The sequence below is a fragment of the Neofelis nebulosa genome, chromosome 3 (assembly GCF_028018385.1).
Source record: "Neofelis nebulosa isolate mNeoNeb1 chromosome 3, mNeoNeb1.pri, whole genome shotgun sequence".
NCBI classification, from domain to species: domain Eukaryota; kingdom Metazoa; phylum Chordata; class Mammalia; order Carnivora; family Felidae; genus Neofelis; species Neofelis nebulosa.
In genome coordinates, this window is record NC_080784.1 from 120,923,067 (window position 1) to 120,950,756 (window position 27,690).

The window sequence follows — 27,690 nt, forward strand, 5'->3', positions numbered from 1 at the left end:
TTCCTCTAAGATCAGGAACAAGACTAGGATGTCCACTCTCACCACATTTATTCAACATAATACTACAAGTCCTAGCCACAGCAATCAGATAAGAAAAATAAATAAAAGGTATCCAAATTGGTAAGGAAGAAGTAAAACTTTCACTATTTGCAGATGACCTGACACTACATATTGAAAACCCTAAAGACTTCACCAAAACGCTATTAGAACTAATGAATGGAGTCAGTAAAGTTGCTGGATACAGAACCAATATACAGAAATCTGCCACATTTCTATACACTTAGAACAAGCCATGAGAAAGACAAATTAAGAAAACAATCCCACTGACAACTGCATCAAAAAAAGAATAAAATACCTATGAATGAATTTAACCAAGGAGATAAAAGAAGCATACTCTGCAAATTATATGGATAAGGCACAAATAAATAGAAAGATGTTCTGTGCTCATGGATTGGAAGAATTAATATTGTTAAAATGCCCATACTTTCCAAAGCAATCTACAGATTCAATGAAATCTCTATCAAAATACCAGCAGTATTTTTTACAGAACTAGAACAATCCTTAAATTTGGGTGTAACCACAAAAGACCTCAAATAGCCAAAGTAATCTTGAGAAAAAAGAACAAAGCCAGAGGTATCACAATCCCAGTTTCACACTGTACTACAAAGCTATAATAATCAAAAGAATATGGTACTAGCACAAAAATGAACACAGAGAATCAATAGAGAGGAATAGAGCCCAGAAATAAATCCACGCTTATATGGTCAATTAATCTAAAACAAAGGAGGCAAAAATATACACTGGGGAAAAGATAGTCTCTTCAATAAATGGTGTTGGGAAACCTGGACAGTTAAATGCAAAAGAATGGAACTGGACCACTTTCTTAACAATATACACAAAAATAATGCAAAATGGATTAAAGACCTAAACATAAGACCTGAAATCATAAAATTCCTAAAAGAAACCATAGGTAGTAAACTCGGACTTAAACAATATTTTTCTGGATCTGTCTCCTCAGGCAAGAGAAACAAAAGCAAAAATAAACAACTTGTACTACATCAAACTAAAAAGCTTTTGTAAAGCAAAGGAAACCACCAAGAAGACAAAAAGGCAACCTACTGAATGAGAGAAGATATTTGTAAATGACATATCTGCGAAGGAGTTAATATCCAAAATGTAAAAAGAACACAAACAATTCAACATAATAATAATAGTAATAATAATAATAAAATTTAAAAATAGAGGACCTGAATAGGCACTTTGCTGAAGACATACAGATGGCCAATAGACATATGAAAAGATGATCAACATCAATAATCATCAAGGAAATGCAAATCAAAACCACAGTAAGACATCAACTCATAGCAGTCAGAATGGCTAGTATCAAAAAGACAAGAAATACTAAGCGTTGGCAAAAATGTGGGAAAAAGGGGACGAATTTCTTTTTTTAATTTTTTTAAGGATTTTTAAAGTTAATTTGATTTTGAGAGAGACAGGTTTAGGTTTATAATCTTGTTGGTACTCTGCGAGTGGCGGGGGGGGGGGGGGGGGTGCGGGCAGAGAGAAAGTAGAGAGAGAATCCCAAACAGGCTCCACACTGCCAACTTAGAGTCTGATGTGGGACTCGAACTCACGAACCTCAAGATCATGACCTCAGCTGAAACCATGAGTCGAATGCTTAACTGACAGAGCCACCCAGGCACCACAGGGAGCCATTTTCTTGGTGGGAATGTAAATTGGTACAACAACTATGAAAAACAGTATGGAGATTTCTCCAAAATTAAAAATAGAAATACCATATGATGCAGTAATTCCACTTCTGGGTATTTACTCAGGAAAATAAAAACACTAATTTGAAAAGATTACACAATGCTGTTTATTGTAGCATTATATACAATAGCTAAGATATGGAAGCACCTGAGTGTTCATCAATAGATGAATGGATAAAGCCCTCCTTCCAATTAAGCTGAGAAAACTGAGTATTAATGGTTAACTTCCTGCGTCTTTCCATTTAAAATTATCTTTGTTTTTACCCATTCTAATCTTCTTCCCTCTAAGACTCTGATGTTTACCCATTGTTCAAAATCAAATACTCAATTTTTTGACCCACAGTCATCTCTTGTGAAGAAAATGACTTCATCTATTAATCTCTCTGTTCTACATCTCATCTCTCTCAGGATTTTCTCCAGACTATAAATATACTCAAACCTCTCCCATTCTAAAAAAATATCCTCCTTTGACCCTGAGTTACTCTAAGCTAATACTCTATCTTCTAATTTCTTCTCATGGCCATGCTCTGCACTTTTTCATTTTCCATTCACTTCACAACACGCTTAAATATAAATTATGTCAACACTACCTCAATAAAATTGAGTCATCAGTGACAAAATGTAGTTGACAAGTTCCTAACCTTTAGTATATTTAATTTCCTGTACCATTTCACACTTCAGATTTTGAGTAGTAGTCAAATATATTTAGAAGAACAAAGTAGGAATGGATGGAAGGAAGGGAAAAGTTGCTTTTAAACTTGAGTACCCAAGGAATTATAAATAGTTGTAGTAGCCAGAATAATGCCTCCCCATGATCTTCTACTCCCACTGAAGATGTTTACATCCCAGTTTCCCTGGAACCTTTGAATATGTTATGTTATATAGCAAGGGGGAATTAAGGTTGTGGATGGAATTAAGGTAGCTAATCATCTGGCCTTCAAGTAGGTAGATTTTCCTCGATTATCCATGTAGGCCCAATATAATCATAAAGATCCTTATAAATGAAAGGAGGCAGACAAGTGTGTCAGATTAATGTGATGTGAAAAAGACTAACCAGCCACTTCCGGCTTTGAAGATGGAAGGGAACCATGAACCAAGGTGCCAGCAGCCTCTAGAAGGTGGAAAGGGCAAGAAAAGAGATTCTGCCTCAGAATCTCAAGAAAGCAACCAACTCTGCTTATACCTTGATTTTAGAACAGTAGGACCCATTTCAGACTTCTGACCTCCAAATATCTAAGATAACTTTTTTAAGCCACTAAATTTGTAGTAATTTGTTGTATCAACAGTATTACAATAACTATTTCTAATTTTCCTTTAAAGTACAGTTGAATCTTGTGACTTTTTCTATTTTTTTTTTTTTTTTTTTTTTTTTTTTTTTCAACGTTTTTTATTTATTTTTGGGACAGAGAGAGAGACAGAGCATGAACGGGGGAGGGGCAGAGAGAGAGGGAGACACAGAATCGGAAACAGGCTCCAGGCTCCGAGCCATCAGCCCAGAGCCTGACGCGGGGCTCGAACTCACGGACCGCGAGATCGTGACCTGGCTGAAGTCGGACGCTTAACCGACTGTGCCACCCAGGCGCCCCTGTGACTTTTTCTATTGAGTCTGATCTATTGAGTGGGGGCTTGGAAGTGATGATAGGAAGGAAACCAGGTTCAAATAAGAGTTCTTTATCACTGCAACTACTCTCTTGTTGATCTTCATACTTGCTTATAATCATATATAAATACTGACATTCTATTACCAGAATTAAAACCATTATGAAAACTTAACAGGGTGCATACTTGCTTTAGGAAAAAAAGTATAAGGAAAAAAAGGATAACGTAAGATTGTATTCTTCCCCAAGTGAGGATAGGAAAAGAAAGCTTGTTAGGGAGCAATTGATAATAGCAGGGGAGAAAAATGTGGGTAAACCAATCTGGCACTAAAAAAAAAAAGAAAAGAAGGGGGTCCCAGAGCCAACCCAAACCATACAGTGACATCTAAGATTAAATATAGATTCGTTGGCTACCAATCTCCAACTTTCTAAAGCTTTCATTCAACCACTCAATATGATTTTACCTTCAGTCCAATTATTCCTGATCTGTTTGAGTTCTTGCCCTAAGTTATAGGAAGTAACTAACTCCTGTTACTTGAAGGTAGGAGACTTACTTGCTAACAAAACAGAAAGGTAGGATGCCTCATTTTGATGAGCAGAGATCAGTCCTGCTATATCAACTTGAAACTCTATAGAATATTTTCTCATAGTAACATAAAACATATACAGAGGTTGGATTTAGAGAATGGTCCTAACAGTAATTCTGGAGACAGAATTACTTTCCTATTGCATATTGTGTTCTTAGTTCCAGAACAGGAATGAACCTTAAAATGTACCTAAGCCCTTTCTTTCTCCTTTTACTTTCCCTAAACTTTTTAAAAGTTTATTTATTTATTTTGAGAGAGAGAGAGAGAGAGAGAATGCTCGTGTGCAAGCAGGGGAGGGACAGAGAGAGACTCCCAAGCAGGCTCCCCACTGTAGCACAGAGCCCAACTCCAGGCTTGAACTCACAGTGAGATCATGACCTGAGCCAAAATCACAAGTTGGACACTTAACCAACTGAGCCAACCAGCACCCCTTTCACTTTAAAGTCAAGTTATTTATCTGTCCTACCTGTCTAGCATTTCTTGACTTTACTCAGAGTCATAAAGTCAGACTCAACAAATGTGACTTTAAATGTGACAAAGGGATTTTTATAACCTCTACACCAGTTTTTCTCAAACTAGAATCTTTGAACTTTTTACCAGACTTTTCCCATTTTGTGATTTATTTCATTACTTTATAATAATATAATCATAGTCCAAATCACCCTGATTACCACTTATAACTAAATACTGCCATGTGATTCCAGAGCCTGTGCTGTGTTTAGATTTATGATCTTGTTGGTACTGTGTAATAGCACTTGTGTCTCAGGCAAATGAGAACAGAAATAGGTAATAAATGCTTCTTTCTGGCCATATGAAAGTCAAATGACATCAGTGAAAGAATGAACAAGATCTCTTAAAGGTCTAGTAGAGAAAACTGGCCATCATATACGGAACACAACAGTTAGTACAGACAGGCCAAATTTAGAAGAACCTAAACTGTGGCAGATCTGTATTTCTGTCTCAAGAAGCAATTTTTGCAAAAAGTAAAAAGAAAAAAAAATCAAGTAGCACATAGATACTAATTTTATTAGTTTATATTTCTCTACATTTAGTATATAAATTTTAGTTTCAAGATTAATGAAGAGGTAAGAGCATAAAGAGTTCATATTAAGAGTTATAAAGATAACTGGAGGAAACTCAAAAAAAATTTTTTTTTCTTTAGGTAAGCTCCGCCCAGTAAACACACTAAATGTACTATGGGTCCTTAGTGCAAATACTCTATTTTAGGTCTTTCCCACAATCACACATCTCATCTAGATATCTCAATAGCGTCCCAAGTGGTCTCTTTGCCTCTAGTTCTCCACCCCATTGCAGCAAATATGTAACTTTAGTTACATATTTCACACTGCTCTCATAGTTATTTTTTTGTGATTAAAAGACCAAGACTTTTTTATGTTAAAATTCAATTCTCCCATCCCTTACCCTTCAGAATAGAATCTGAATTCATTACCATGATATGTTAAGGCACTCAATATATCCAGCCTTATCTTTCAACTGTTTTGTCTCCTCATTCATTCTTTTTAAGGGTTTTTTTTTTTTTAATGTTTTATTTATTTTTGAGACAGAGAGAGACAGACTGTGAGCAGGGGAGGGGCAGAGAGTGAGCGAGACACAGAATCCAAAGCAGCCTTCAGGCTCTGAGCTGTCAGCACAGAGCCCGACGCAGGGCTCAAACTCACAAACTGCGAGATCATGACCTGAGCCGAAGTCGGACGCTTAACCGACTGAGCCACCCAGGCGCCCCCCTTCTCATTCATTCTTTCCTCTGCCCTCCCCAAACCCCTTAGAGTACTTGCCAAACTTGTAGTTTTCAAAACTTACCAGGTCAAGTTCTCTGAGACTTTGCATTGTTCCCTCTGTGTAGGTGACTTCCTCTGTTCCCCCCCTCCCCCAGCTATGATTTTGTTTAAAAACAATTCTCTTACATATAGAAATTTTCCCTGAGCACCCCCAGTTAAATTAGATACATTAAAATTACTCTATGCATGCAGTTATGTCATCACATTATGGTGACTATCTGATCCTTAATGGTCTCCCCAATTAAAAGACTTTCTTAAAGGTGACATCTGGATCTTTCATCTATGTATCTTCAACATCTAGCTCAGTGCCTTGCATATAATAGGCATTCAATATATTTTTAAAAGTTAACAGGAATATGGGAGTAATTTACCAATAGATCTCTATTGCATTAACATTCTTCAGCCTAAACCTTCACTTAGGGAGAAACCTCCCCACTTGGCCCAGTCAAATCCAAATATCACTGACTGACAAACTGTAGGAGTCTCGGTTTTGCCTCAACCTACATCAAAAGCAGTCCCATATTATAAATGGATGTTTTTTTAAAGCTATAAATAAGAAGGCTTTTGGAAGGCAGAATGTACTATCATGTGAACAATGTTACAGTGACTAAATTTCAAGCTAGCAAGTACAGAAATGGCAATGAAGTTGTATAAAACTGAACCACCATGGTGGTAGCTGGAATTCTGTGCTCTAGGGCAGGAGATCTTACAGTGAACAAAGAGGAGAAAGAAAAAAAATATATCCTTATTTCTTGTTTCCTTAAGAATAGTTTTAATTTGCCTTTGACATTTTTCTTCCCACTTTTCTATGGAAAACCTGTCTCATACTGTTCTCTTACAAAGTATGTATATGGTAAAGCCCAATCTCATTATTGTTAACTTTTGAGATTAACTATGCTTTGATGATGGGATATCTCTGAAACTGTCACATTTCTTCAACACCAAATAAGCCAAATTCTTTAAGGTTTTTTTTAGATGTAGTGAAATGTTTCTTAATAAGTTTCATTCTTTTAGTGCCATGTTAAGTCACTGTTTCTGTGCAATGAAAAAATCAACAGGTACTAGATAATGTGTATTAAAACCTATAAGTCTCACATAAGTGGCTCCATTAAGTCACTTAGATATGATATAGATCAGATCCATCAGAACCACTATGCACAGCATAATTCTTTAATAAGAGTGTATTAACTTCTTAAAGAATTCTCACATAGATTTATTTAAATAATCAAATCCAATACTGTAAACACTGATCATTTCTGGTCTAAATCACACTCTGTTTCCTTTGCATTTTTTACATTGTTATTGAAGCAACAAAGATTATAGTTATTGTCGGGAAGTAATATTAATTCAAATTACATATTTTAACTACTGATAAAGTTAATTTGTAATTTGTATACTGGGACCCACAAAATGGAGGCTACCTAAGTGGCCTGGCCCACGTCACAAATGTAAACCTAAGCCAGTCTGCATTTACGAAAACACCTGTTGCCTTTAGATTTTTTACATTGTTATTGAAGCAACAAAGATTATAGTTATTGTTGGGAAGTTAATATTAATTCAAATTACATATTTTAACTACTGATAAAGCTAATTTGTGTATTGGGATCCACAAAATGGAGGCCACCTCAGTGGCCCAGACCACATCACAAATGTAAACCTAAACCAGTCTGCATTTACGAAAAACACCTGTCAGGGAAACCTAACACATGCCAATCACAATCCTTCAAGTCAGCTTTAGCTCTAGCTTACCTTACCCTAGAACCCAGGACCTGTTAGCCTTACAAGGAAATCCCCAACCTCCTAGCCAATCATGCCATTTTCATCTTGCTGCTCTAATACTTTGTAAAACTGGCTCCTGCCCAAAATGCCCTCAGAAGAGGGGGTAGTATGTTCCCCAATCCATGGATTGTTTCCTTTCAATAAGGACATCAAACTTGTTACTAAACTGTTTTAGCGTTCTCATTTGATACTACCTAATCCTCAAAATCCGTATCTAGACGATTTACCCAATTTTCAACCTAACTTGATTTCATTTGAAATTTTAAAGAAAAATTTTTATCTATTTAGACTATTTGTAATTTCTGGCCATAATTATGAAGTTTTATTTTCAAGGAAATACAATGTATTTCAAGGAAATACAACATTAATTATAAATTAATTTTTAATCACTATGTTTTATTAAATAAGATTGATGAAAATACCACCAAATTAAAAACTAATTAACAGCAAAGGCTTATTATTATATTAAAATCTAATCTAAATTACACTGTATTGAAGGAAAAACCGCTTGTTGACTAAGTTTTTCACCTTATACAAGGCTGCTGTATCTCATTTATCATCAGTAATCTGAGAGATGCTGAGATATTGAAAAATATTTAGTAATAAGCTTTCAGGGTGATTTCACATTTGGTTCTAATTAATATTTTTATTATTTTTTAAAACGTTATTTATTTATATTGAGAGAGAGAGCATGTGCACAAGCAGGGGAGGGGTAGAGAGAGAAGAAGAGAGAAAGAATCCCATGCAGTCTCCACACTGAGAGTGTGAGGCTTGAACTCACAAACCTTGAGATCATGACCTGAGCTGAAATCAAGAGTTAGACAGACATTTAACTGACTGAGCCACCCAGACGCCCGTCTAATTTTTTTAAAAATCTACATTGAAATAATTCACATACCATAAAATTCTTTTGAAGTCTACAATTCCGTGAGTTGTAGCATATCTATAGAGTTGCATAACCATGATCATTATCCAATTTCAACATATTTCATCACCTCCCGCCCAAGACCCTACACTCATTTAGCAGTCACTCCCCATTCCCCCTGCCCCTAGCCTCTTGCAGCCAGTAATCTACTTTGTCTCTATTTGCCTTTTCTAGCAATTTCCTATAAATGGAATGATAAAATATGTTGCCTTTGTTTCTGGGTTTTTTCACTTCACATTTTCAAGCCTCAAGACACACGTTGAAATATGTATCGGTATTTTGTTCTTTTTTTTAATGTTTCTACTTATTTATTTTTGAGAGAGAGAGAGAGAGAATGAAAGCAAGTAGGGAGGGGTAGAGAGAGAGAGAGACAGAATCTGAAGCAGGCTCTAGGCTCTAAGCTGTCAGCACAGAGCTCAATGGTGGGGGGTGGGGGGGCTTGAACTCACAAACCGTGAGATCATGACCTGAGAAGTTGGACGCTTAACCAACTGAGCCACCAAGCGCCCCAAGTGTTCTTTCTTATTAATACTATTCCATAATAAGGATATACCACATTTTATTTATCCATTTATCAGCTGGTGGGACTTTTGGTCGTATCCACTTTTTAGCTATTATAATGTTACTCTGAAGATTCATGTATACAAGTTTTTATGTGAAAATGCTCAAATGTATTTTTAGCTCAAACATTTGTGCATGGTTTAGTATGTACCAAACACCAGCTTAAAAAAAAAAAAAATTAACATTTACTTATATTTGAGAGAGAGAGACAGAGAGAGTGTGCACAAGTGGGGGAGGGGCAGAAAGACATGGAGACAGAATCTGAAGCAGGCTCCTGGCTCTGCACAGAGCCTGATGTGGGGCTCAAACTCATGAACAGCAAGATCATGATTTGAGCCATTAACCAACTCAGCTACCCAGGCACTCCAAACACCATCTTAATTTAAGGTCGAAATGATGTTCTTAGCATAAAACAGTTCCCTAAACCACATCAACTTGTCTTGATCATAAAATGAGATTTTGAACTGACAAAGTATAGAGAGGAGTAATTTAATTTTTATGCGAACAATATGAAGTAACATTTGGTTGACTTGGTTTCCAAATCACCTATTACAAGCAGAATATGTAAACATACATTCTGAATATAAAATCTGGACTACAACATTTACAATTTAATTAAGCTAATAAAATGGCATACACTGTGTTAGAGCCAGTATCCCTAACACGTTATAAAATTCCATGATAAAGTTACAAAAATCTGAAAACAGACTCAACAATAATAAACGTATGTACCAATCTATATTAAATATATTTATTCACACATAAATTTTAATTAACCCTGGTACTGAGGTTTTTATAATTATGTGGCTTCAATGATACATTCACATATTAGTTTTGGGGTTTTGGGGTGATGGTGAGGTTCAGAGCTGACAACCAAGAAAGAATTCTTGAAGATGTCTTTAGTGCAAAAAGGTGACTTTATTAAGGCACAGGGACAGGGCAGAAAGAGCTGCACTGGGACTGTGAAGAGTGACTGGTTATATACCTTCAGATGGGGCAGGGGTTAGGGACAGCATAAGGCTCTAAGGAATTTTGGAAGCAAGGTTTCCAGAACCTTGAGGGGCTAGTTGTTGTTAGGAAAACGTCATGTATTACTATTTAGTAAAACCTCAGTCATGAGACCCTTCAGATGTACATCAGGGGCCATATGCCTGGAGTATAACTGCCAACATATACTGGGGGTTAAGTATAAAGGAGGTTTGCAAAGGAATTTTTATGTGTTTAAAAAGACACACAGGAATCCTGTGGCGGGGGTGGGGGTACAGAAGTACACAAGTATTAAATCCTGACTCTACTACTTAATAATTTTATGAGCTTGAGTGTTTCATCTATATAATGGGTATTTGATGAGATGATGAATTAAGAGACCCCATACATAGTGCTTCAAGTAACAATTATTATTAACACTTATTTTTAAGAAATTTACACAGTATTTTAATTTCATTGTAGGTTATTATTTTAATTTTGCAGTTCTTCCACCACATCTTATTTGCAAAGGCGTGTAATAAATAAAAGTGACACAGTAAAACCTAAGTTACCAGAATGCTTGGGAAATGAGTCATCTGGATAGGTAAGTTTTCCATAGGGTACGTTTATATGCATAGAAAAAAAATCAACGAATAGGATAAAACTATTTCCTAAACCTATTATATACTTCCATGAATTCTTAATGAGAATATACTGGTAGTAATTAAGCTTTTTAAAATGAATTTTAGTGATTAATGAATCACTACTGTTATGAATATAAGTTATAATTGAATGTTAACATTTCACAATCCTTTCAAGGCTTACCAACAGGAATAAGCCCACTTGACTTTACCTAAAATTTTTTATCATGAAGTTCATGGATAGAATATAGGAAGTATGTGAACTCGGTTGGGGAAAAAAAATTACTGCTTTATTTTTACTAATCTCGAACTGAAATGTAGTGTTTCCTTCAATTTTGAATGTAAGCAGCAAATAGCTATACCTATGTCTGTATCACCAATAGGAATGAGATACTTTATATCACATTACAACTATTGCTATGAATTTTACTTTATACATTTAAAAACATTATTTTGAGAAGAGTCAATGGCTTTGCCAGACTGCCAAAATGGTCTGTGTCACAAAAAAAGTAAATTTGTCCCACTCCGCTGTGCTTTGTTAATTCAGAGCATTAACATGTTCCTTTATACTTTCATACTGAAGCTTGTTTAGATCAGGGCAATACAAATTGGCTTATCTGGGACTTTTCTTTAGGGACCTCCTGGATACTGTGAGTTCCCTTTGGGTCAATAGGAATGTTTCCTACCACTCTTGTATACTGGCTTCTGAAAGAACAAAACAGAGGGAGAAATAAGTCAAATAAAACTAGATTCAGAGGACACTGAAAGTAGAAATATAAAACATCCTACTCTCCTACTTTCTAAAATAAGAGACAATATGAAACTCCACCTGATGAACATACTGAAGTTAACTGCATGGGTTCAAATTCTACTTCTGCCATTTATTAGCTGTGTGACCTTGGGATAGTAAATCTCCCTGTGCATCAGTTTATTTGTAAAAGTAGGTTAATAAGCACAGTCCCTGACACAAGGCAAACGTTGCATAAACATTACCTATATTTAGGATTATTCTTATACATTTGTTTCATATTACGGCCAGTTAATGTCTGGCTGGTTACATTAATAACTTCTATTGACACAGCATTGTAGTCTACAGTACCCTTTCACATACATTATGACATATGAACCACACAATAAACCTGTGAAAAAGGACAGCTGTTATTATGTATAGTTCAGTGTTGAAGAAACTAAGATGGTAAGTAGCCACACAGTATCACACAAATCAGAATAGAGCAAGAATGCAAACCTGGATTTCTCCCTCCACCCCAACTGCCTAATTCTGTTTCTACCATATCAGGCTGGTTAAAACAGAGAACGAAGATTATTCTGGGAGAAGGGAAATAAGCCACATGATGAGCACTTTAGTACTCTGCTACTCATGTCCTCTACCCAGAATAATCTATATCACCTGGGAGCTTGTTAAAACTGTAGAATCTCATGCCCCACCAGGGCCTACTAAATCAAAACCTGCATTCTGAACAAAATCCTTAGGTGATTCACACAGACACTAGTCTGAAAAGCACTGTTTCACTAGTTGCTCTAGTGACACTCATTCTGGTCACTTAAACAGTATAAGTTAGCTCATTCATCACAGACCTACTTTAGTTTTTATTAGGTAATACTTTATTGTAACAAGAAAGAGCTTGATTTTTTTCTTGAGTATATTCTAAAAATGAGTTTATATACATACACATATTTTTTAAAGCATTTTGGATTCTTCTTTCGAAGAGAGAGTGCATGCGGGCACGAGCAGGGGATAAGGGCAGAGGGGGAGAGAAGAGAGAGACAGTCCCACGCAAGCACCATGCTCTGTACAGGCGCCATCCCACGACTCTGGGATCAAGACCCAAATGGAAATCAAGAGACTGCGCCACCCAAGCGCCCCAAGTTTATATTTATATTAATTCTTTAAAATATCCACTTCATGGGGCGCCCAGGGTGGCTCAGTCAGTTAAACGTGGGACTTCAGCTCAGGTCATGATCTCATGGTTGGTGAGTTCCAGCCCCGCCTCCAGCCTCCAGCTCTGTACCGACAGCTCAGAGCCTGGAGCCTGCTTCCAGTTCTCTCTCCCCCTCTGTCCTCCTCTCTCTCCCCTTCCCCGCTCATGCTCTCTCTCAAAAATGAATGAACGTTTGGGGCACCTGGGTGGCTCGGTCGGTTAAGTGTCCAACTTCGGCTCAGGTGATGATCTCACGGTCTGTGAGTTCGAGCCCCGCGTCCGGCTCTGTGCTGACAGCTCAGAGCCTGGAGCCTGTTTCGGATTCTCTGTCTCCCTCTCTCTCTGCCCCTCCCCTGTTCATTCTCTGTCTCTCTCCGTCTCAAAAATAAATAAACGTTAAAAAAAAAATTTTTTTTAAATGAACGTTAAAATTTTTTTTAAAAATATCCACTTCACTTAGGAATGTTGGAAAACTTTAAAACACGTCAGCTCTTACCTTTACTCCTTTTAAAAATTAATGTACTACCCTTCACCGAAGGATGCACTAGACAGTAAAACCACCCTCTCTATATTTTACAACACCTAAATTAAAACAGGCCGATCCTACCCTCATAGGTGTCTCCTCCCCCACCAGATATTTCAGTTAAGTAATGAGTTTTTATGACCCAAAACTGATTTCTTGAGTTTTGCAACTCTGTGGCTCTAGAAATTGAAAACACAGCAAGAGGAAGAAAAAGGTATTAAAGCCTGTTTTCCTACCTCAACCTTGGCGGATGGTGAAAGGCAAATAACTAGTCCGCCCCTATCCCCCAAGTTAATCAATTCACTGTTGAGTTTGATTTCTAGGCCGCTGTCATTCTGGGAACGAGTGTATGAGTCCACTCTTCTCGGTACTGATCCTCTAGGCCAGAAATGCGCTATATTTTGGCACGTGAGAGCGCTGATCAGCGGTTCGCCTAGTTCTATTTAAAATGACTGTTTCATTTTGAGAGGTGCCTCCTCCCATTGGTTAACCGGCCCGGATGGGCAGGCGAGTAAAATATTGCACACCTGCTTCCCCGAAAACTTCAAAAGCCCGGGTCAACCAGGGCTAAAGTTATCTAGTGATTAGTTCGTGGTACCTCCCACAGCACATTCCTGATTGGGCGCGTGAGAGACGGATGTGTCGGCGCGCGCTCTAACCAGTCCGGGGAATTCCATTTCCTCTCCCTCCCACCAGCATAAGCACTCAGGGGCGGTGCTTCCCGGCGACGGCCCGCCCCAACCCGAGCCGGCGCTTATTGCTTCTCGCGACAATTTGTGGATTTGGGGGCGGGCCCTCAGCAGGAAGCGCGCACAAAACTGCCCTTAAGTCATTGCAGAGGTATAGCTCCTGTTAGCCAGCCACGAGGTTCTCGCGAGATCCGCCGCCTCAATACCAAGTGAGGAAATTGGGGGACGCTGCTGGGAGGGGCGTGGGGCTCAATCGCGCAGCTGCCGCTTCCATTACCTTCTTCCCATGGTCTCCTTCCGGTTCTCGATGCTTCTCTGAGTCTGAGGGTTTCCGCCGTTCGTCCACCCTTCCCCCCAGCCCATGACCCGCCTCCGGCCCCCGCCCTCCCAGTCCAACCTCCGATCTGTTTAGTAAGAAGGTGCTGTTCCGAAAAGGAAAAGGGGGTAGCATAGATAAACTCAACCCTGGACGTAGGAAGTAAACCGTTCCCCTTCACCCTTAGATTCGTGCTGTACTCGCGACGGCGGCGTTGGCGGACTGATACGCGGTGGTGAAGAGGCAGGAGGAGGGGGGAGGGGCGGAGCGTGGCAGCTGGCAGTAGTTCCGTCAGAGCGGACATCTTGTGGCTGTGTCGTGCGCGTGAGCCCCGTAGGGCCGGGGAGGCACCAGCTGCCGCGCGGGGAGGAGGCCGAGGCCGCAGCTTGAGGGAGGCCCCGGCCCCTCTGTACGCGTGGGTGTGGACGGCTAGGGGATGGGAAGGGAGGCCGGCCCACTGGCCGGCCGGGTAAGAGGGGAAATACAGGCCTTGGTTGGCTTGAGTGACCAGCCTGTTGGGTGGGGTAGGGTGGGAAGGCTGGAGAAGCCGGGGCCTGTCTTGCTTAAGGGGTGGGGGAATGGGCGCGTCCTCGCGCCTAAGCCAGAGCCTCAGGGGCAGCACGGGCGCGTGGTGGCGGTGGCTGGGCGGGCGCGTGCGGGAGCGCGCTGGAAGGCGGAGTGTACGGTGGCGTCAGGGGCCGACACAGAATAGCCCTAGCTGCGGGGACAGCAACACATATCAAGCCTTCCCTCTTTTATTTCCTTCCCCTCCCTGGCCGCATCTTTGAGCAGAAACCGAAAGAAGTCCGGAGTCTCCTGTTTCCCCCTCCCCCCTAGCCTTTCTTTGCCCTAGTGACGCCGGCATAGCGCCGACTAGGCCCCGGCTCCTCCTCTGCTGGGCTCCGGACCCTGCCCCGCACCCACCCCTTTCTCCTACGCCTCTTCCTCTCCCACCCGGGTCTCTTCCTATCGAGAGGCCGGGAAGTCAAACTTGTAGCCGCCCCTCCGCTCTTCCCGTCACCTTCGCCTCCTCTTCGGGCCGAAGCACGGCATAGAGGCTGTTGGTGGCTTTGCCACGCCACCCCACCCACCCCGGATCGCGACCGTTTTAAGGGACCTGGATTCATCAGGGTCTCTTCGGGGCCTGTGCGAGTGCTGATCTGCTCCGTTTTTGCAAAAGGCGCCTGTGTCTGGCAGAGCCGGTGTGAGACGAAGAGACCCATCTTTCCCTGCCGCCCGGATAATCAAGAGTTTTGGCCGGACCTTTGAGCACACACCGGGAGAGTGAGGAGCCAGACGAAAAGCACAGACGATGGCGCTGAAACGGATTAATAAGGTAACCCTTGGGGCTAAAGGGAATGGGGTCGTAGGAGGAAAGGAAGGTTCAGTACCAGAGGAAAGCGTGGGGGTGGGGAGGAAGTATAATTATGGAAACGTCCCTCTTTGGGTCACTTCTCTTGGGGGAAGGGAAACGCAGATCTACTTTAAAGAAGTGAATTTTCAAGCTAAAGAACAACACTTGTGGCGAATGAGGTGTTATCTTGTGTATGTTTCAGTGGAATCGGTGCAAATTAGGGGTGGGGGAGAGTGATTTCAGGCGCCTCGGTTCTGCTTCTAAAAGAAGAGTTAGTCTTGTTTGAGGTCAGAATTGCCGAGAGACGCTCCAGCAGATGTCATGGCGCTTCCTATTCTTGGTGCTTAAAAACTTCAATTGTAAGATCAAGGATCTTAGGCTTCCTACGGGAAGAATCATTGGAAACTCAGGGGAGAAGAACGTGTAAATCTGGCGGGCCCCGAACTTCATTGGGGGTCGGTGTAGAAGTCTCTTAGTGGCTGAAAAGTAGTGAATGAGCCTAGTCAAACTTAATCGACTGGGGGCAGGTTGGTTACACAAGAGTAAGTGGGGTTGAGAGGAGATGGGCTGACACAATGTTACCGCTTCCTATGTTTTGTAGTTGAGGCTTCTCACCCGAAGCTATTTATCTGAGGGACACGGCAACTGATGTAAAAGGCTTCTGGAAGCTCTCTTCTTTTTGGCGAGGGGGGGGGGTGGGGAGGGGGGCGGACGAGGGGTGTGATGGCAGTAAGGGAAGGCTAGGTGTACCTAGTTTTGCCTCGGCTCTGTTAATAACACTTTCGGGGAACAATGTTTCGCTACCTAAAATGTGGTTTGATACTAAACTATCCATGGAAATTGGGGTGAAAAAAGGATTTTTCGATGCTTGGGGAGTGAGCGGAACCTCCACCTCCGGAGGTTTAGTCTCATTTTCTTGCTCTAACTTCTATCCCGCATTTTAAGATGGCGGCTGCTTTAACTGGTTCAGGCTCTTTCCGGCATCTCCTTTCCTAATAATATAAAATGATATTCTTTGTTAAATGTTAACTTTTACATCAGATTGTACATAGCTCTTAAGACGTCCTGCTCAAGACTTTATCTATATTCAAACTCTCAGACTGTATTTCCCTTTTTTGTAACTTGTGTATGTGTGGTGTGTTTGGTTCTTGCACAATCGAGGAGGGTGGAGTATTTACAGCTAACTTGAAAAAAATGTCATGGAATAAATTCAGCCTTACTAAAACTAGGAGACAGAGGAGGTTGTGGGTTAGAAACTTTGGTTTTGATGGGTTACTTTTTTTAAAGGGGTTCTGCATGGAAGGAATGACAAGGACTTGGCTTTACTAAGTAGACCTGATGCTGCCTAATTTTGATTTATTCAATACGTATGACTTTGGAGTTTATTTGACAACACTGATATTATGAAAGATGAAGGTTCAGATCTTCATGGAATGTATCGAGGCTGAAATTTTGAATTTTGATTTAGTCCATCATTGCATTGTCATTGTGTGTTTATGTGAAATATAAACTTAAATCTCTGTGATTTTGAGAGGATGGAAGAGGAGAGGAAAAATTTTGTAAGAGTTAAGATTTAAAGCAAAAAGGATTAAGCATCTCTTTGACCACTTTGAAGGCCAGCAATACATTGGAAAAGCATAGTTAATACTAAGAATATAACATTAAATACAAATCAAAACCTTTTATCTGTGAGAATTAGTTCAGGCTACTAAGATGTGGAATAGTTTCAAACCCATAGCTTTCTATGCATGTGGAACTTCAAAGGAAGGTCTCATTGATTTTTTTTCTTTTACAGGTGATACCCAGCTGCTGTGACACCACTTTAATTATTTAAAAGCTCTAGAGAGGCAATATAATGGTTAAGAATTTGAACTTTGGAGCAGAAATGCTCCAGTTAGAATTCTAGGACTGGGCAAGTTATTTGTATGCCTCTATAAAATGAGTATTTGTTACGTATGAACAATAGTTGAGTGCCTAGTATGTTCTAGATGCTAGGACTGCAGTAGTGAGCAAAACAGATTTAGGGTCCTAGATTTTATTTGTTTATTTGTTTATTTTAGGATTAAAGAGGTTAGTGTGTGGCTTGGAACAGGCATATGGCATTCAGATTATTACTGCTATTTTAATATCACTTTTTAATTTTCAAAATCTTGTTAAAGAACTTTCGTAGTTTAGTACTCTTCATTAACATCAGATTGTCTTCTGTTGTAAATATTTTGAAGATATGCGTAATATATTAACTAGACATAATACTTTCCAAATTGGAAAAAACAATATTTATGTAGGACTGTTGATTCAATGTACAGAAAATTTTTGAAAGGCATGTGGCTTGGTATTTAGCTGTTACTCTCAGAATCACATGGTGAAACTTCAAAAAAAAAAAAAAAATCCCAGATCCAAAGAGTATTAGTGAGTGATAGTTATGGGGGATGGTTTTATTAATTTCTGTTCTAGAAATACAGAGTCAAGTAGGCATCGCTATTAGTATGGTATTTCTTGTGTTCTGCACTTTTTTCTTTTTTTTTTTTTTTTTTTTTTTAATGTTTGGGGCCCCCGAATTCCAAATACTAAGATACTTACATTCTTTGTTGATGCTTTATTGAAATGCTTATTGTTGGATTATTTTTGGCCAGTATTCATTTGATAAAGCTTTTGGATTTGTTTTTTTCTAAAGCTTACGTTAAAATATATTGTGTTTCTTAGACCAGGCAGCTTTTTCAAACAATCTTACTTGTTTTTTGCTGTATTATTTATTTAATTAGCTGTAGTATGGTTTTACAAGGCTATTTATTAAACAACAAAAATGAAAAATGGGAACTCCCAAGTTGATTAGTGGTGTTTGAGGACCATAGGCAATTATACTACTCCCATTAAACCAGGTAACTACAGTGCTTGTATTTTGGGGAAGTTTAAAAAGAACTTCACATAAAATATAATGTGAGCCAAGCCTAGAAGAGTAACTCATGTTTTGAGGGTTTGCAATGTGTCAGAATTGTTTGAAACCCTTGTATTAACTCACTTAATATTACAACTCAAGGAAGTAGGTACAGTTAAATTATTATCCCCATTTGGAGATTAGAAACCTGAAGCACAGAAAGGTTAAAAAACAAAACAAAAACCTACCCTTCGTCTCTGATAGCAGAATTGGGATTGGAACCTGGACAGTCTGGCTCCATTCTGTGTCTTAACTGTTATGTCATCCTTTATGTTTTTAGTATTCAAAAAGGTTTTCTTTTGCATCATTCTGCTGCTAGTAATAGCGAGGACTTAGCATTTACTGTGTACCAAACTATTTCCAAGCCCTTTATGGAAATCAGCTTATTTAATTCTCACAACAATTCTGTGAGATGCTCTTTATCATTCCGTTTTATACATGAGGAAACCAACACAGAGGTTACTTGCTACACAGCTAGTGACTGAGGTTCAGATCAGTCTACCTCAAGAGCTTAAGCTCTTGAACTCCATAGTGTACTGCTGTTCTGAACCATTTGTTTCTATTTTATCAGGTGAATGAATGTTATTTTAGTTTTACTACCTGCAATAAGCTGCTGCTCTCCTCTCCCACTTCACTTTTAAATAATGGGAATTTCACTTTATTCTTAGATTATAGTTAATTTGTGAATTAAGATATTCACTAACATAAGTTTTGAAAGCGGGAGCGAATGTTCTTTTTGGTTGATCTCTTAAAGGACTGGGAGCTGCCATGTTCCAACTAATTGCTAGGGGTATCTTAAAATATCTTGTCTCCAAAGAGCCTATAGGCTGGATACACAGTTTTGCAGGTGTTTCTTTAGGATCCTCAAGGCTTTTCTGTAGCCAACTAAATTTGTGGGACAGTTGTGTGACTCATGGATACTGATCATGGTGACCTTGGTGTTTATTTTATGAAGAGGCACTTACCTTGACACTGTTTTCATCATCTGCTCTTTTGCAGTGTTAATTCTAGTTTTTGTTATTCCTACGAATATAAACTTGAATACTCTTATTGGCACTAGGGGAGAAGCTACGTAAAATATATCTGTTACTAGATTATATGTGAATTTAACTCATGGATTCCGTGCACCTTGTTAATCCAAGATACAGTAAATTCTTGCAATTTTTCCAAATACTTTTACTGTAATGATCCGTTTCTAGTAAAGAAAACAGTAGGTTCTTAATGCTGACATAAAAATGTTTTCAGAGTAAGATTTCAAATCTTAGCTTGGCTTTTGCATTCCATAATATACGTTCTTGTTCGTGGGTTTTGACATGAGTTGCATTTATATGTCAGGAAATTGAGCAGAGTTCTTAATATAGTGTATAGGATCTTACCAGATATATGGAATCATTTTCTCTGGGAACAGGCATGATTTTGAAATGTCCCTTAGGTGATTCTGAAGCCTCCCTCTGGTGAAGATCCACAAACATTGGGGTAATCATTTAACCAATACTTAACTGAGGGAAGTTTTACTCCATTTGGCACAGTAGTTTAGTCCCAGGAGATAGAAAATGAGGAAGCCTTGTCATTACCCATGAGAGTCTCTGCTTTGAGTGGAAGAAACAAGCATATAAACACATGAATAGGGGTTTGTCACCTTGTACAACTTAACTTTCAAGAATCTAAGTCAAGTATGGGAAACACTTATTTAAAAGAAATTAAGGGGAGTGCCTGATCTTTATAAGTTGAGTTCTGAGTCTTGATTTTGGCTCAGGGCATGGTCTCAAGGTTTGTGGGATGGAGCCCCACATTGGGCTCCACACTCAGAGCGTGGTGCCTGCTTGGGATTCTGTCTCTCCCTCACTCTTTCTCTCTCACAATACATTTTTAAAAAGGGGGGTGAAATCTTTGTTTTTATATCAGATTTACCCATTACTGTTTTTTTACCTTTTTTGAGAGAGATGCAGGGGTGGGGCGGAGAGAGGGAGACACAGGATCTGAAACAGGGCTCTGAGTTGACAGCAGAGAACCCAGTGTGGGGTTTGAACTCTGGAAACGCAAGATCATGACCTGAGCCAAAGTCCGGTGCTTAACTGACTTAGCCATCCAGGTGCCCCAGATTTACTTATTATTAAAGATAGTTTATTTAAGTTTATTTAGGGGCGCCTGGGTGGCTCAGTCGGTTGAGCGTTCGACTTCAGCTCAGGTCACGATCTTGCGGTCCTGAGTTCGAGCCCCGAGTCGGGCTCTGGGCTGACGGCTCAGAGCCTGGAGCCTGCTTCCAATTCTGTCTCCCTCTCTCTCTGCCCCTCCCCCATTCATGCTCTGTCTCTGTCTCAAAAATAAATAAATGTTAAAAAAAATTTTTTTTTAAAAGATTATTTAAATAATTTGCTTATGCTATATTTTGCCATTTTATGGTGGGTTTTATAACTATACTTAATTCTGTCAAACCAGTAGTATTTTGAAATCAGCAAGATTAAGTGATTTTCATTACTTTACTGGAAAATTTTATGTTGTTGATTGGGTTTTACTACCAATGGCATGATCTTATTTGAAATTGAACAGTGTAATTAAGAATGAATGCATTTAGTGAATATCTTATTAGCTAAGTTTTCTGGCTAGATAAGATTCTCAAAACTATCCTCTGCCTTGTTATGTGTGAAAGGGAAAAATTCAATGAAGTGTTTTATACTTTCCCTAAACATCTGATTTTTATCTGCAACAATACTTTCAGTATAATCTTGTATCATTGAGATTGACAACTTTTCATAGCTAGATTTGTCTTATTTGGCCTTGTAGGTTTCAGTTGTGAATCACTACTTGGTTACTTGTTCGTTTTTTAGGATGGAGTACTTGTTCACATTCATCCTAGTCTTGTTATCATTTCAAAGCTAATGTATAATTGGATGTTTTCAACCACAGGACTGCTGTTAATTTTTGTTTTTTCTTATCTATGAAATGCCTTGTGTGTTTTCATGTATCAAAGCTGAGAACCTAAATTTGGCTTTCTGTTTTGCCCATTTAGATAATGCCTACAAAAGAACAGCTTTGAATAATTTTTAAGTGATTTAAATGGTGATCTAAAGAAAGAAAATTGTAGTAGTATTCATTCAAGACATTCTTTATATCTTGAGTAATGAGCAAGCACACTGTCTCACCTGTAATTACAGCTAAACAGGAAGTTACTATATTGTCAGTGATGTAATGAGACATGGTTTGTAGCACCTACCCCTTAATTCTTAAAGTAAAAGAAACTTTTAGGATTTCGCATAAATTGTAAATTCCAAACTAAAATGATTTTAAAGTGACTGTTTCTTTTCATTCTTTAAGTCTGCAGTTCTATGAAAGTGTTCAGATCCTAAAATATTTTTGCCAGGTTTCCTTCTTTTGAAATAATTTCTGGTAAGCATACATTTCTGAAATGTTTGCTGTTTTCTTCCTTACCATTTGTGTCTACACACAGTATATAGAAATTTCGCGATGTTAAAGTTAGTAAGAAAATTTTTGTTTACTTCATAGTAAACCTGATCTTTATAAGAACAATTAGAGCAGTTCTCATCAGGCAATAATTACATAGCATTTTGTCCTATCACTCGTCTGAATATGTACCTTTATATTTTGTTAGGTTGTAAAGGCTTGGTGAGGGTGAGTCTTCTCTCAAAATTTCTTGTAAAGGCACTCTTCTTTCCACTTCATGGCCTCATCTCATCCAGACCCCAAAGCAGTATTTTATGTTGCTCCTCAGTGTAGGTTTTAAGAGGCAAGAGATGTCTTTATAGTGCTGATTCATGTAGTTCTACAAATCTGGTCTCTAAGTCACAAGTTTTGAAAGAAGTGGACTCTTGAGTAAAATACAAGAAATTGCTTGTCAGTAATGGCATGAACCTTTTAAGTTTTCCCAAAAGTTATGATAGGAATTGTATCTATACTGCTATCGTTATGACCTTTGGGTGATAATGTGCATGATGGATAGTGGAGTATGGGATAACAAATGATTGTGAACATGGTGATGATAATTACTGTACTCAGGGATGGAACCCATGAACTTGGCATTACCACAGTAATTTCATAAATGCTGACTTTGGTTATGTTGATCTAATGTGTAAGTAGTGGTTGTCATTAGAAAGTTCAGCAGGATGCTTAAACGATTATTACTAGAGGCATTAAATCTTACTGGACACTCATTGATATGGCTGCTCTGTAGTTTCATTATTCATAAATAGTTCTTGTATTTCCAACTTATGAATTCTTTAATGGCAGAGACCATTTTTTGTACTTCCCATCATCTCTTTAGGCCTTTGCATTTAATGCCTTGGCTTCTTGTTCTTCGTAGTCTGGTTAGTCATTTCACCTCTAAAATGAGTAAGATGTAGATTCAGTAGAGAAGCAAAAAGCAAATATTTAGCAGTATGTTTAGACTTTTAGGTCTTTTCATGTTTTACTTCTAATAGTCAACTTTCAAAGAGATCCTGTGTGCTATAATGATCAAAGCAAAGATCTAAAGATAAGCTGGGCTTTCTTGTAGGAGCCCCACAAAAGGAATGGTCATACTTAATGTTTAATCATGTACCTACAGTTGAGAACTCACTGCCTTAAGCTGTACCTTTTGTCTGCCTTTTGGAGAGATTTGCTTGACTCCTTATGGGTCTGTTTAGGCTCTTTTTTGTTTTTTGTTTTTAACATTTATTTATTTATTTTTGAGAGAGTGTAAGTAAGGAAGGGATAGAGAGAGGGGGCCAGAGGATTCAAAGCGGGCTTTGTGCTGACAGCAGTGAGCCCAACGTGGGGCTCAAGCTCACAAACCGCGAGATCATGACCTGAGCCAAAGCAGACACTCAGTCGACTGAGCTACCCAGGTGCCCTGTTTAGGCTTTTAAATGGAATAGAGAAGCATATTTCTAAGTGAGAAAAGGCCTGGATTTTCATACTAGCTAAGTATGCAGGAAGGTTTCAGGTGAAGCAGTTCAGAGGAAGATGATCAAAAAAAAAAATTCCTCCAGAAGAACATACCATGACAAAAAAATATTTAAATTTGGTGAGGAGGTTTGTTTGTTGTTTGTTTTATGTCCTTGTATGCCCTTGATCCATTTTAGTGTCCCTTCAGTGTGAGTGGAGCCTTTAAGCAACTCCTAGTGTGTGCCAGTCTCCCCTGACAACTTCTTTTCTATTTTAGTGGTCTTAATAGTTGGCTATGGGGCGCCTGGGTGGCTCACTCGGTTAAGCATCTAACTCTTGATTTGGGGTTAGGTCATGATCTCATGGTTCGTGAGTTTGAGCCCCATGTTGGGCTCTGTGCTGACAGTGCAGAGCCTGCTTGGAATTCTCTGTCTCCCTCCCTCTCTGCCCCGACCCCATTCACTCTTTCTCAAAACAAACAAACCTTGGAAAAAAAAATTTAGTAAAAAATAGTTGGGCAAGAGCCCACCTTAGTAATGCTATTCTTGGGGAAAGGGATGGTCATCATATGAAGACTTCCCAGGTGCTATATGTGAGCTGTTCTCTGGTCCTTTCCACGTTCCTCTCGACTAGGGAGCAAAGAGCTAACAGTTTCAGTACTTAGTATGATTTTACCAAAGACAAAATTACTTTTGGAAATTCATTGAGTAAGTGCTTCATTGAAAATTGATCTCAGTCCAGTAAACAGAGTTTCCTCTTGCAGTGGAATGGATAATTGTTTTCTCAGTTGGCTTTAATTTAAAGGCCATGTAACTTAAAGAATAGGTAACACTAGATTCACACTGAGTGTAGTAATAAGATGCAAACTAACTGAATGATTATGGAGAAACTGATCCTATGAAAACCTCAGTTTTCCATATCCTGTTCAATCTAGGGCATTTATTCCTTAAGTACAGTGGAGAGTTGGTTTAGTGCAATTGAAATTTTTTTCTTCAGTATGCAAATGCTGTATCAAATTTTTTTAAATGCATCTTTGATGTAAGGACATCCTTTTTAAAAAGCAGCCATTTTGAAATCTGTTTCTAGATATCTAATTTTCAAGTGTCTAGTAGATACACTACTTTTGTTTTCCTACACATCCTAAAGCTTAGTATATCGTACACTTGCATGCAGTCTTTCCTCTGATGTAAAATATAAATCAGGCCTATTTTCGTAAGATTTTTGTAAGGGTAAAATGCTTGGTATTTAAGATTTTTTTTTTTTTTTAATCCTCCATGACTTAGTTCGTGTTCTACTCTCACCTGAATTACTGCTAATGCTTCCTAATGTAGTTACTGCTTCTCTGTCCTTGTATTAGGGATTCCTACAATACAGAGATGAGTCTGTGATACCCACAGATTAAATTTTTGTATGGGTATATGGGGGATAGAAACTAATAGTTAATTTTAGAAGTGCTTGTCACAAATAGTGTTAAAAGCCAGTGTTCTGGGGGTGCCTGGGTCTGGGTGGCCCAGTTGGTTGAGGGTCCCACTCCTGATTTTGGCTCAAGTCATGATCCCAGGGTCGTGGGATTGAGCCCCATGTTGGGCTACGCGCTGAGTGTGGTGCCTGCTTAAGATTTTCTCACTCACACTCTCCCTCCCTCCCTCTCTTTCTCTCTCTTTCTCTCTAAAAGAAAAAATTTTTTAAAAGCCAATGTTCTGAATGGTATCTATAGAAATACACGTGGATACAAGTCTATAGTTAAAATTTGAAGCCCTGCAAAATAATGCTATATATTCTTAAGAGATACATATCTAGTGTATAAAAATGGGGAGAAGTAGTGGAAACCAAATTTCAAATAATCTGTTACCTTCTGAGGGGCAAGTAGAATTGGGGAGTATGTGAGGGAGCTTCAGGTATATCTGTAGCATTTTTTTAAAATTATTTATTTTGAGAGAGAGAGAGAATCGAATCCCAAGCTCTTGCCATCAGCAGAGTCCGATGTGGGGCTCAAACTCCTGAACCTTGAGATCATGACCTGAGCCAAGACCAAGAGTTGGGCATTTAATTGACTGAGCCACCCAGGTGCTCCTATAGCTTTTTTTTTTTTTTTTTTTGTGGGGTCAGGGGAGAGACAATCCCAAGCAGGTTCCGTGATGTTCAGTGTGCAGCCCGGTGCGGAGCTCAATCCCACAAACCATGAGAACCTGAGCCAGTTAAGAGTCAGATGCTTAACCAACTGATTCATACAGGCATCTCTCTGCAGCATTTTATTTTTAATAAGAAGGAAATATAGTAAAAATGTTCAGCTTTACTTGTCAGCCTGGGTACACAGATTCAGGGGTACTTCTAGGATATGACCTAGTAATTTTAAAGTAATTGAAAGTTTTTTCTAGTGTACTATTGTCTGTACATTTTTTTAAAAACACCCCAAATTTGATTTGCCTTATTCCTGCTTAAAAATTTCTGTGGTTCCCATTGCCTTTGGGATGGTCTTTGATATATTCAAAGCTATTGAAAGATCAAGCCATGGTTAACCTTTCTGGTCACATGTGCTACCTTCTTACCTATACTCTTTTGTGTTTCTGGTTGGTATACCAGAATTACAAGCAAATTTTTGTAGACTGTTCTTTCATACCCTTGACTTTGAATAAGGTTCTCTGCTTAGAATGCTTATCCCTCCATCAGGACTCAGCTCAGTTGTCACTGTTTTTAAACCCAAGCAAGGTTAGTGGTTACCTTTTCAGGATTCACAAAGCATTTAAATGTCTGTATTTTAAGCACTTAAAGTTGTTGAAATGTAGTTTTTTGTTTCTGCATTGTGCCTACTTTATATTAACTCAGTCTATTAGGGAAGGGATTCGGGTTTTATCTCAGTATATTCAGACATAACATGCTTGACACCAAATATGCACTTTTCCTATATGTGAATAAATGATGGTGAAACTTTAGCTAATAGCAAATACTACTTTTCATTTTAGAAATGGATTTAAATTAACTTCTAGTTTCTGTGATTAGATTAAAAGTTGCTAGACAGAATACATGATTTCTCCCTGCTCCCTCTAGCTTGATTTTGAGACTGTTTGATTTAGATTTCTTACATGTTTTTCAAAAAACAAGACTTGAGCATTACATTGTGCTTTAGTGGGATAAGCTCTATATAAATGGCCGTGGTTCCCAGGAACTTTCTGCTTAGAATGGGTCTCTCCTCACTCTTGGGGTTTTTTCTCCCTTGGATTTGTTAGAAGGAAACTGGAGCAGTTAACAATCAAAGGAAATAACTATAGGAACCAGAGCAAGCCACAACCTCAGGGACTGAAATTGCATATCTTTATGCCAAGTCAGCTCTTATTATCTCCTTTGCCCAATGTGGTCTCTTTTTCTCTGGATTCACCATGTAATTTCAAGGCACATGCCTGCCAATAGCTCTAGGTCACATCCTTACAGTTAGAGAAGGAAGAAGTCTTCCCAGCTTCAATATGAAAAACCAGGCAGAGATGGATGGACCTGATTAGGTCAGGTCCTGGCTTGGCTTAGGTTACTTTCCAGCCCTTTGAGCTAATCACTGAGGCTAAAGAAACAAAATTCTATGATTAGCCCTGAGTAATGGGTGGTTATCAGCCACCATTAACCAAACACTACAATCACATGTTTTGGAGTAAGGGAAAAGCATTTCCATGAAAGCAGGGTAAGATGGATAGTTTATTGAGTAGATAAAAGGTCTTACACATTAAGAGCATCTGAGGTGACCTCTTACTGTGCTTTCTCATAATTTTTCTTGCTGAGATTTTCTTACGTATTCTCATTTGCTTATGCTATGGGCATAATAATGTCATGAGAATTACTTGTTATCTTAGAGATGAACGCTGGTACATGATTTGAAAGACCTGTTTTGATCCCTAAAATAACTCAGGTTGTTTTTTTTTTTCAATGTTGTATTTAAAGTAGATTTTAGTATGTAAGATAATTGACCTAATTTTAGATCTTTGATTATTACTTCAGAGACATCTTGGTCATGGAGAACTTAGAAAATAAGACACTCAGAAATTATCTGAGTAATAAGAGCCTGAAATTTTGGGAGGGAAGAGCTGAAATTAGACCTTCACTCTAAAGTTAGAATAATGCCAGTACTATAAAGGCTTAATTTATAAATATTATGCATAAAAACTTGTTTCCTCTGTAAGAAATATGTTCTTTAACATTAAATAGGGTGTTGGTTTATTCTAGGTCAACTTTATAGATTCCTGAAATTTATAATGAAGTTGTTTCAAGGTCACTTAGAGCAGCCATCGTTTAGATTGGTTTTATTTAAAAATAACTGCTTTTTTTCTGGCATATTAAGGACATAATTTGGGCTAGATCAATGTAAGAAACGAGATAAATCTTTTATGGAAAAGAAGGGATGGTTTAGAACAGATAAGTTTTTAACCTTAAAATAGACCCCC

General features: G+C 38.7%; 1 protein-coding gene and 1 long non-coding RNA gene across 7 annotated transcripts in view; both read left to right on the forward strand.

Annotated features, from left to right (window-relative positions):
- The window catches only part of LOC131507262 (uncharacterized), a 44,273-nt gene extending 33,667 nt beyond the window's left edge, over positions 1-10,606 (forward strand). Inside the window, exon 4 of one of the 3 annotated variants that reach the window (XR_009259420.1) lies at positions 10,489-10,606. This is a non-coding gene — a long non-coding RNA (uncharacterized LOC131507262). Of the gene's footprint in view, positions 1-5,519; positions 6,665-10,467 lie in introns of those variants that run through there. The other 2 variants (XR_009259419.1, XR_009259418.1) reach the window with 2 other exon arrangements.
- A 3,262-nt stretch (positions 10,607-13,868) lies between these two features.
- Positions 13,869-27,690, forward strand: part of UBE2D3 (ubiquitin conjugating enzyme E2 D3) — a 29,121-nt gene continuing 15,299 nt past the window's right edge. For 2 of the 4 annotated variants that reach the window (XM_058721788.1, XM_058721791.1), the window contains exons 1-2: positions 14,350-14,502; positions 15,274-15,429. In XM_058721788.1, coding sequence (XP_058577771.1) covers positions 15,406-15,429 — 24 coding nt within the window. In that variant the 5' untranslated portion in view covers positions 14,350-14,502; positions 15,274-15,405. Of the gene's footprint in view, positions 13,987-14,068; positions 14,197-14,349; positions 14,503-15,273; positions 15,430-27,690 lie in introns of those variants that run through there. The other 2 variants (XM_058721789.1, XM_058721790.1) reach the window with 2 other exon arrangements.